Here is an 11,507-nt window from a genome sequence, read left to right as displayed (position 1 = left end):
CCCCCCCCCCCCCCCGGTTGTTATTATAGCAACATTTCAGATTATTTATTCTGAGACATTTCCACTTGTAGAAAATTTCTGGAAGAAGAATATAGTCAAGATACGTAAAAACTAATTTTGTTTGTTTCTGAATGAGAAGTGATTTTGCCATCTGTTAGACTAGAAACTGTTTTTTCAAGCTGTAAGAGTCTTCACTGCCTTTGCAGGTATGGTTAATGACTAGACTCTTTGATTGCCTTTCACTTACCCCAAATCCCTTTTTCAGTTTGCACTGATGAGGAAGCACTCTACAGGACATAAGAGTTGCACTGAAACCTTCTCCTATAGCATCTAATGTGCCAGTGAGCATTTACCAGATCACCTCTTGCCTGGGACTGCTAAATTCAGCTCTCACAGAATCAACTTAGGAACTCCATTGAGATTGCTTTCTTGAAGACTATTTTATGTTTTGCAGACATAAATTAAGCACCTATTGTTAATACAGATCATAAATTCAGTGCAATATTTGGAGTATGTTTTGTTTCAAGATAGTGACTGCTTAATCAGTTTTACCATTTTAAATGAGAAAATAATTTCCTTTTAAGTTAGTATAAATGTTAATTAAATTTTCTTACACCAAAACATTCTTCAGAACAGAGTATTGCTTACACACAGTTTCTTCTGGACATTACTAAATCTTTTATTTAAGACAAGAGTTAACAGAAAACCACCCTAGGTTTTTTTTTAACTAAGAATATTGAGATGTTTTCTACGGAGTTTACCATCCTTGTAACCTTTCCCCTTCTCTATATGTATAGCATATAGAAGTAATTTAATTATTTTTTTTTAATCACATAGCTTTTGGTATTAAATACATACATTAAATCATGAGCAGTGCTATATTAAATCTGGAAAATGAAAAATCTATGACAGAGAAGGCTTGAAAAATATTAATAAAATGTGAGCGCACATGTGCATTTACATAATGCTGTGCTCAGTGTTGGTGAGGCCACACCTCAAGTACTGTGTTGAGTTTTGGGCCCCTCCCTTTGAAAAGAACATTGAGGCACTGGAGTGAGTCCAGTGAAGGGCAACAAGGCTCATAAAAGGTCTAGAAAACATGTCCTATGAGGAAGGGCTGCGGGAATTGCATTTGTTTAGCCTTGAGAAGGGACTCGGGTGACCTCATCACTCTCTGCAACTGCCTGAAAGGGGATTGGAGGGAGGTGGGGGATGGTCTTGTCTGTTGTGTCTGCTGTGAGAAGACTAGAGGGAATGGCCATAAGCTGAGACAGGGGAGATTTAGATTAGATATTAGGAAAATATTTTTCACTGTTAAGGTGTTCAGGCACTGGACTGGGTTGCCCAGGGAGGAGGTGGGGCCACCATCCCTGGAAGTGTTTAAGAGGTGTTTGGATCTGGCACTGGAGGATATGGTTTAGGGTTTAGGGCTTAAAGTGGTGTGGCAGGTTAATGGTTAGACTTGAGCTAAGAGGTCTCCTCCAACCTTGAATGTTCTATGATTCTATAAATAAAATAATGAAATGGAAATAATCTGAATTGTCCTTGTCAAATTTAAGTGTAGCATTTTTAAGAACCACAGTCATCAAAACTGCCCTTTTTATCTTCAGTAGTAATAGTAAGAATTCCTTATCTTCTCAGGTTTTTTTCCCTTCACTTGTTTCTATCACAGCCAGTTGTTGCACTTGCATGTCAAGAATCATGACATCTGGAGCAAAGCTGAATGTATTATTTCTTGCTGAGAGTGTTATACAATAAGGCTTGACTGGCATTATACAAAATCTGAGACACTTTCTGATCAGCTGATTTAATTAAAACAAGATATTTGGTTCTGCGCAATGCCTGTGCATAATCTATTTTAAGCCTTTCAAGCATACAAGTGTAAAGTGTAAAATGGTATTAGATTCGTTTGAATGACTTGTCGTTCTGTTTGCAGATACCTCAAATCAGCTATGCATCTACAGCTCCAGAATTGAGCGATAACACCAGGTATGACTACTTCTCTCGAGTGGTCCCACCAGATTCCTACCAAGCGCAGGCCATGGTGGACATCGTGACGGCCCTTGGGTGGAACTATGTCTCGACACTGGCTTCTGAAGGCAACTATGGAGAGAGTGGTGTGGAGGCGTTCACCCAGATCTCCAGAGAAATCGGTGAGTGTATGTTTATCAGGTTTTGTATTTATAGCTGCTGAGTTGCAGAGCATTGCTGAGTTCTGCTTAGGTCTTCACAGTGTGATCAGAACACCCGTGGGTGTGTCACCTGGACTCAAGTGGATGATTTTGCGTCTCACACTTCTGCCAAGGTGACAGTTCTGGCAGTAATTTAAGAAGACAGGCAAAAAATCTATGCCTCTTCCCCTTTTGGAAAGGGGGAGCAACTTGATGAGTTAGGGGCAACAGGTAACCATCAGCTGAATTACAGCCAACAAGAAAATCTCTGCTGTAAAAGACAGAACCTTATTGTTTTTCCTTCAGGATGAAATGTACTATACAAATGCAGGCATTATTATGGGAAGTATATTTAAGTCCCTTTGATCCTTTTATTTTTATTTTGTTTATTTTTCACACTACCATGGTTATTTCTGGCCTGAAAATATCGCTGTTTCTCAGTATAGAGAAGTAGGTTTTGGACACCAAGGAATAAGATGAATAGCAGGTGGTTTGAAAGCCGGTGAAATTGGTCTTTCACTAAGTACAGTGTTAAATGACATACACACACACACACATGAAATAAATTGCAAACAGTCTTCCTGTCCTTCTTCAGAAAGCCTGGGTTAATCTGGATTTGACTTTCAGGGCATGTACATATGAACTCTGTTTTTTTTGAATCAGGTAGGGAGAGAAAATACAGTAACATTTTCCACTTTCAATATCTGTATGTGAATCTAGAGACCTTCTCAGTAATATAGGAAGGCACATGTGTGTTTCAGCTGCTTATGCTTGAACCATAAAGATAACTGATTACTCACAACAACACAAGGATTGTGAATCAAAAGCAATTAAAATTTATGTTTTCTAATAGAACATTTGATTTTGGCAACCTCTGTGCTCATAGAAACTTTCCAGCTAATGTGGGTACCAGGGACTCTAGGGATTCTAAAGAAGGAAAGTAGAAGGAGTCAGGAGAGACAAGTAATTTTTGTTTCTTAGAAGAATGTTGAAGTAAATAATCAGGTAAATCATATGTAGCCACATGGACATGATTGATAGCCAGTGCAGAATTGTCAAGAACAAATAGTATCAAAGTCGTACAATAATTTTCTTTGACAGGATAACAGCTTATAGCTGGAGAAAAAGCACTTGATGTGTCATGTCTCTTGAATTTTGTAGTGTTATCTCAACTGTCACATACAGTATTCTGAGCAACTTTAGGAATTGTGATCTAGGTAAAAATATCATGGACTGGATGCAGACCTATTTAGAAAACTTTGCTCAGAGAATAATTAGCAATGATTTCTGTTTAAATGAAAGAATGAGTTGTGTGGTATTTGGTGGTTGGTATTTGGCAGCCAATATTTTCATGTTTAATCCCGATGGACTTGGAATGAAGGATATTGTACAATCTGGAGGTGGCTTCAAGCTCAGAAGGACTAGGAGTGTATTGGAAGATATTCTTAAAGTCCAAGTCTGAAGACACGGTCTGAAAAAGTAATAATGTAAGAGACACATGCAAGGCATTGTGCTTCAGTGAGAAAGGTCTGTGCAATGAGGAATTCAGATGGACTTGTCAGAAAATACAATTTTAAAAAATGATCTGAGGATGATAGTAAATTATAACCTGTCTGTATTCCTCATGTTTTAAGGGAGCATGCAGACGGGCATACATTCTGTAAAATAATTTGAGTAATCCTCCAATTTGCCTGTCAGTTGTTGAGCCTCATTTTGACTCAGTACAGGTTTTGATCCTCACTCCAGAAAAGCTGAGACTCCTCAAGCAAGCAAGAACAAAGACAGTCACAAATCTTGAAAACATGGTCTGTGAGGAGCAACTGAGCAAGGGGGGTTAGTTATCCTGAAAAAGAGTTGACTAAGAAGGGAAGGTGATGGAAAATATTGTTTTCAAAGAGGCTTTTACAGAAAGGTAGAGGACCACTTGTTCATCCAAACACAGTGTATGTGAACAGAAGCAGTAGAATTAATCTCTAGCATGATTCTGTCTAGATTTGTAAAAGGCCCCTTTTAATGGTTAAGACATTAAAGCATTGTACCAGCTTGCTTGGGGACATTTTAGAACCTCCATTGCTCAGGATCTGGGAGAATGCATTGGACAAACACCTGCCCAGGGATTATGTAAGTGTACTTAGTTCTTCCTTGGGGCTGGGAGGTGGATTGGATGATTTCTTAATGTCCCTTCAAGCCTGATCCTATTATCCACTGTCCTTAGACTTTTCACCTGAACCACAGGGCTGGAAATTCTTTTAAAATGGAATGTTTGAATAGCATCTGACTATGAGATCTGAGACTGTAGAGTCTAGGTAGGTTTAAAAAATCATAGCATAGTGCAAGACTGCACACAACAGCAAAACTTAGCAGCTCTGTGTTAATAAATTGTGTGTTAAGAGAACCTAATTGGGACACTACTACCCTTGTGCTGCTGGCATACAAATACATAGCACAGCTCAACTCCTTGCTGAGAACCTTACGTCCTGTTTAAGATAAGTAGCCAACAACTGGAAGCAAAATGAATGTGAAGCATAATGAAAAGCAAAAAATGGAGGAAGGGATGTTAAAGAAATGGATATATTCATTGCTGAAGAAAGTTCAGTGAATGAGAGAACGTGAGATAGCAGATTTGAAAATGTAAATAGGAAAGCTTGGGGTTTTTGTTTATTGTTCATTTTTTTTGGTGAAAGTTGAGACTTAAGAAAGAGGTAGGGTTTTACATATTTTAAAACAGATTAATCTCATGTACTTTAATGTTATTTTTTTTGTTGTGATCTTGACTCTTTGCTCTTATTTCCAGTTTCATTGGCCCTCAGTACAATTTCTATTTTTTGATCAGTAACAGAAGCAGAAAGGAAGAAACAGGCTCCCAAATGAAATGTGGAATACTGAAAAGGTCAAAGTGGTGCCACCCTGACATGTCACCAAATATATTACATATCAAAATCTGCTCTCATTTTAATGACAAAGATCTTGTGTGGGACAAAGCATAGCTGGAAATTAAATATTTCACATGACAATGATTGGAAGGAGATTAGGGAATTGTCCTTATTCCAACTCATTCTTCCATGCATTATTGCTTGAAGACAATGATTAAATTTTTAGAATTTTCTACTTCCATTACAAATTTAATCAATAATATCACTGTAATAATTTTGACATGATGATCAGATCATTTTGGTACATTGATCAAAGGAATGAATTCATACAAATTGCTTGAGAGTTTAAGCATTGAACTGAGAGAAACTTGACTCACCAAGAGAAATTAAAACTGGGAAAAAAAAGAAGCACATTTTACCTAGTCCTCATTAAACTGTCATGCTAAATGTTGATCTTAACTTTGCTGTCAATTATGTTTGATAAAATAAATGTTGGAAAGTCTCTAGTCCAACTTTTTTTAATGGTTCAGTCCTTGTATTATTAGAAACCAAATGAATTTTCTGTCAGAGAGAAAATCATGGGATACTTTTCACTTCGTTTTTCAAAATACGAATGCATTTGGTGCAGACAGATCTCTCTGAGTTCAGAATATTTGATCAGTTAGTCTGATGTTTGTACTGGAAAATGTAACAACTCCACTAATAATATATGAAATGTTACATGGCAGATTTTATCCACCACTGTTGATCAACTGCTGGCACATAGGTACTGGCAGTGAAACACGAAACTATTAGAAGAGGAGGTTAAAATGATACAGGCAGGGAACTGAGCTGATAATTGTGAGGAACTTCAGCATTGCTTGCCCCTTTTTGCTTGTAAGTTGATTTTATATGTATTGCCGTAAGTGTAAGATCAGCTCTTTGACTGAGGCAAAATGACATAACTTCATGGCAGCTCTACCTCAGAAGAGAATGATGTACTTAATATCAGCAGGTGCCCTTGAATACCTGTTTTTAGGGACAGGGTTCTGTACTTTTACCTGGTCCTTTTATCCTAGTATATTGAAGTTAACAGCATTTTTCTGAGTGGGGCCACAGTTACTTTATGATCTTTCATAATATTTTATCATTACAGTCACATTGAAAACTGTATTTAATTATAACTAATACATATGTTTACATAGGAAATGGTCTGTGACATTTCTTTGTCATAGTTCTTAGGTCAACTTGGTTTCTTGTTAGTTTTTTCTAGTGTGTCTACAGTAGTGCATTGTACCTCTGCTTTTCTCAAAATTATCGCATTACGTCATACAGAATCACAGCATAGTTAGGGTTGGAAGTCACCTCTGGAGATTATCTAGGCCAGTGCCCCTGCCAGGATCATCTGGCGCAGGTTACACAGGAATGTGTCCAGGTGGATTTTGAATGTCTCCAGAGAGGAAGAATTACCTTTAACAACTTTTGGACTTCTAAAACTTTGAGTGTATAAAGTGAAAGTCTGTTGGGAATTGGGAGCACGGGCAGGGAGGGAAGGAGGTTTGAGCAGGAAAACAAAACTTAAGGGACGTAACCTTTCATCTCCACTTAGACTATTCATTGATAATTCAAAAATAAGATGGATTGCGCTTAAGAGTAGTTTACATTTTCTGCTGCAATCTTTGTATATGTTTGCTATAAAGCTAAAGCTTTTTGTATTTTATTAAGCAAAGTGATCAGTAGACTTCCCCACCCCCCAAGGTAATACTTAATAGAAGATTAAAAAATCTTGCACCATGAAGATGGGAGAAATCCCATACATGAAATAGAACCTTTTCCCCAGAGATATTTGAGCTTTAAAGGCTGTTTTCAAGCTTAACAAATTAATTTTCACAACTAATAATATTCTAACATACCCTCACAAAGGGGGAAACAGTTTAATTCAATTTTAAGTTTTACTTTTATATTTATATTTATGCAGCTAAACTCTATTGATAGCACTGTATTTCAAGCTGCAAGCTGTAATTAATAGTACCACTATCTAATTGGCTACAGGAGCTTCAAAGTAATGTTTGAAAAATTACAAAATCAGATGGTAGGTGTATTAATATTGCAAAAGCTTGAAAATTATTCCAGCAGATTTTAATATTTGTACCAATTAGTACTTGATAAAGAAGAGTGCAATTTCTAGGGATTTAAAATGAAGGACCATTTTAATTTCTCTCAGTGGTGCTAATAAATGTGATATTCTTTGGCTGTAATTATTTTTTTCTCTATAGTTTTAGGGAGGTTTTTCAGAGCAGTAAGCATACTTTCTGGATATGCTCTCTGACCTTCCAGTGATTGTTGGAAGAGGGACTTTAATAGCTCTTGGGGAGTTTCTGCTTCAGTCAATTATTCGAGGCACTATTTAAACCTCCTGTACAAAACTCACTAGCTACTGTACTATAAATACTGCAGAAGTCATTGGACTATGTCCTTTTTTTTTTGCTTTTTACTTCATGGTAGCACGAGATGTTTGCATTGGTTGTGAGCATAAATTCAAAGAATGATAAAGATATCCAGGAGAGTTTTATTTCAGCATTGGTTTTAGTGCAATGACTTGTCTGTAGCCATTTCAAGCCTTTTAACTTGGTCATGATATGTAGTTCAAGTTTTTTAAATGGAAAATTGCAAACAACATTTTAAATATCTTGATGTTAATTTTAGGAAAACAGTCTTAATAGATTAAAGGTGCACTTTTGTTGAAGCACACAGTGTGATGTTCATATTGAACATGTCTTTTCATGATGGAAACTGGTTTTTCAAATGTAGAGCTCTTTGCAGCAGGAGTTGGGGATTACAAGTTTCAGTGTGTATAAACTGAAGTCTGTTTTAAGGGAAACCATTTCAAATAAGATGTAAGGTGTACTTTTTAATATTAGATGTGAAGAAGCATTTAAAAATGCTAAGGGATACTGGTATATTTATTTGATGTTGAAATAATTAAATGAAATCTTTCTAAAAGGAAGTTCACTACAAAACATTGGGCCAAATTTAGAGATCTGTGCTTAAACTGTAGTCTGTACTGTGCTTGAGACATCTGTGATTATAAGGATCTTTTCTGGCCATATGAACTGTTACCAAAATTTCTGATACAAACAGTAAGATAAGTATATAGGTTTTAATGAGTCATCAGATCATTGTGATGACAAGAAAGAAATTTCTCAAGTGCTGCTGTTCTGTGTATTAGTATGTGTTGCCATTGAGCCTGTAGATTCTGTGACTCTCATTTGCTAGAAGGAGTCCCAGAGCAAACAATTCACACATAATTAAAAAACTCCTGTGATAGAAAACCTAGGAAATAACTGAAGCAAAATGTAGTCATTCTAGTTGTTTATGACCAAATTTCACATAGTCCCATTAACAGGAATTGGATTTTATCAGAGTTAATCCCAGTGGATATTCTTGTTGTAACTAAAAGTATATGTAAAGGGAAAAACATCAAGGACATGCAATGTGGTTTGCACTATGAATTAAGATACCCATGTTTGGTTTTTGCATTATGATTTTGTTGTGGTGCAGGACAGAGGATAACTATGGGAAATAAATTGACAGATTATTTTCCATGGTGGTTGTGCTTAACATGTTTAAAAAAGATCCCAACAACAAAATTAAAAATCTGTTAATAATAAGCCCCAGAAACTTCACAGATTCTGCCATAAGCGAGACATTTTTTCCCTCTATCAAGAACTGAGTTCCTTTGTCCTTTATATGTTTCTTTATATAAACATCTATTATTGTCACTTCTGCAGAAAGCTTGTTTTCACATAAGATTCAGCCAAGCACCTTTTGTATTGCAGCGGTGTGAATGATTGTTGCAAGTCCAACTAGAATCAGGGATCAAATAGGCAGACTGTGGCATGGCCTTGATCAGAGTCTGTGTGAGTGAACTTTACCAACACAACAATATTGGTTTTGCTTTCCCAGCATGTGCAGACTTTTGTAAGGAAAGCCTGTGTTCAAGGGCATCGTCTGAGTAAAGGTGACAGGAAGGAGTGTGGTGCTTGGAATGTATTTACATGGGGTTTTTTCTTAACATGTCAAAGAGTTCACAGTATTCGAATTGTAATTTTGGTTGTGCTTTGCTGGCCTAGGGTCAGTAGTCTCATTCACATTAAGAAGGTACACCTGGTGATGACAAATTCCTGGCTCTTGAATTTGCTGAGAAAATGTCTTTTCCTGTCTGTCTGTCCGTATATCTGTCTTTTTGCCTTCAGATGCATTCTAGTAGTTTTAAAACTTTAGCATTATTTCAGCTTTGCTCTCTACCTGGAGAGCTGTACCTTTTAAAAATCATCTGTAAGAAATGTCTCGTGATTGATATTAGCCATATACTCTTAGTATCAGCTCTTTCATGATCTGTGGCTGCAGGTAAAACAGTGAAGCACTGGAACTGTCAGACTGAGCCAGACACTGTGAGTCAATATCTTGTCTCCAGTGGTGGCCTTAATACATGGAAGAGAAAGATACCAAAATCTTACTTAACAGTCACTGGCAGAACTACCTATCCAAGGAGTGTTCTGTAACTCCGTTTGTTTAGTATTTCATGCTTAGATTTCCTGAAGCATGAAAATTTATATGCAGTATCATTTCTTCGTGTTATCATTTTAACCTCACTCATTAAATGTCTTCTTGTTTGGATGCTACAAATGGTATGCAGGAGAATCCAGTTAACCTCCTTCATAGTGTGCCTTCTTACTTATCTTAACTCTGGGTTAGAAGATATGAAGTAATTGCAGTTTAATGGTTTCTGTTGTCAGTTTCTGGATCCTTTATTTCATTTATATCTCTGTTAAGCTGTGTAGCCGTGACTGAACACTCCAAGTAAAGCCTTCCTATTGATTTATGTAGTGTCATTGTAATCTCATTTTTATTCTCAGCCCCATTCTTTATACAGTCTGACAAATTGTAAGCCTGTTCTGTTGGCTGCTGGGTATCAAGCAAATTATTTCCAAAAGCAATCTGTTCTGACACTCAAAGTTTATTAACAAATGGCTACAGCTGATTTAGAACTCAATGATGTGTGTGAACAATTCCAGGTATTCCTGCCAGTCTGTGCTCCCGTGTATTTGTCAATAGTCAATATTTTTCTATGACATAGTGGTTCACCTATGTTTGTGAATACTCTGTCTCCTCTCTCTGCTCTTGTTTATTTCAAATAATTTCATACCATCTTCAATTTTTCCAGTCTTTCTGCTCAATACTCTCCCTCTCCTTTTGAAGAGCATAGTGTTACACAAATCAAACCCTAGTAGATATTACTACAGCACACATTTATTAGCCTTTTACAGTGCTGAATTTTGACAGTTTCTATTCTTTCTATTCATTGTTTTTGATCCTCAGGAGTCCCTTCCCTCTCCCCAGTTTCTGCCTGTTCATCCCAAAGTTTCTAAAGTCTTCTAGAAGCTCTATTATGAACTTTAGTATTCTATATGCAAGACTGATGTATCTGTTTTGGTAGTAAATATTGTTATATGTTACCTAAGTACTTATAAGAGCAGAATGCAGAGATTTGAACTTACCTTATAAATGATTCTTGTATAACTATGTGGCCTTCCTGATGCATTTATTCTTCAAGGTGCTTTAAATCATGTAGGATCGTACTGTCTGTTACTGAGCCAATGCTGCTGGTATGTTGAGGGTGGAGGTTAGTAACTTTGCTAAATTGAGTTCTTGTTATCATCTAGCTGTACACAAAGCCACTGACTCACTTGCATAGCCCATGTAACAGGGAGCTGAAGTCTTTCGAGTTAGATTAGCCCTAAATGAAACTCTGAATTTCTCTTTCTGTATATCTTTTGACAACTGATAGTTTCATTATGAATTGAGATGAAGGGAAATTGAAATTACATTGCACAATCTTCTGTGAAGTCTTCATGTTTTGCTCAGACTTCTGTATAATTTTGTTTTTAAAAGCTATAAAATTAAACAGAAAATGAGTGTCTCATCTGATGGCTTTGCAGTTATGTTTTCTGATATTAAAAAGAAAAACTTAACAAATACAACTGAAACTTCATTTTCAAGATTTTTCAGCAATTTTTTCTAAATGAGAATATCTATCAGAAAAAATAATCATAAAGATTAATGCTACCCGAGAATTATCTTTTCTTCCTTCCTTAAATGGAATTCTGTTAATAAATGGTGTATGTACATGATATATAGTCCACTTCCCTGGTCAGTCCTACTGAGATCTGGGAAGCTCTTAAAACAGACAGTATTTGTTGTTGTTTTTTCCTCTGAAGAGAAAGCAAACCAAGAAAACAGATATTCATCATTCTGTATGTATGTTTCTGTAACATGATATATGAGTTTAGGCACATTGTTGTGTACTGTACTGTGACATATCATCCACGCCAACAGCAGATGGAGGATAGTAGGAGATGTCCACTATCACCTTCCTTTATATTGTGGTAAATTTCTATGTGCTTTGGCCCTTACCGTGGGA

The 11,507-nt window shown here is 36.5% G+C and overlaps 1 protein-coding gene across 1 annotated transcript in view; it reads left to right on the top strand.

Moving 5' to 3' along the window:
- Positions 1 to 11,507, top strand: part of LOC103798820 (metabotropic glutamate receptor 8) — a 319,111-nt gene that overhangs the window by 57,417 nt on the left and 250,187 nt on the right. The window contains exon 2 of the mRNA XM_009071105.1: positions 1,937 to 2,153. Within this exon, the coding sequence (XP_009069353.1) occupies positions 1,937 to 2,153 (217 nt within the window). The remainder of the gene's footprint in view (positions 1 to 1,936; positions 2,154 to 11,507) is intronic.

This window comes from Acanthisitta chloris, unplaced genomic scaffold, assembly GCF_000695815.1.
Source record: "Acanthisitta chloris isolate BGI_N310 unplaced genomic scaffold, ASM69581v1 scaffold1280, whole genome shotgun sequence".
NCBI lineage: Eukaryota > Metazoa > Chordata > Aves > Passeriformes > Acanthisittidae > Acanthisitta > Acanthisitta chloris.
This window is presented reverse-complemented; position numbering and strand designations above follow the sequence as displayed.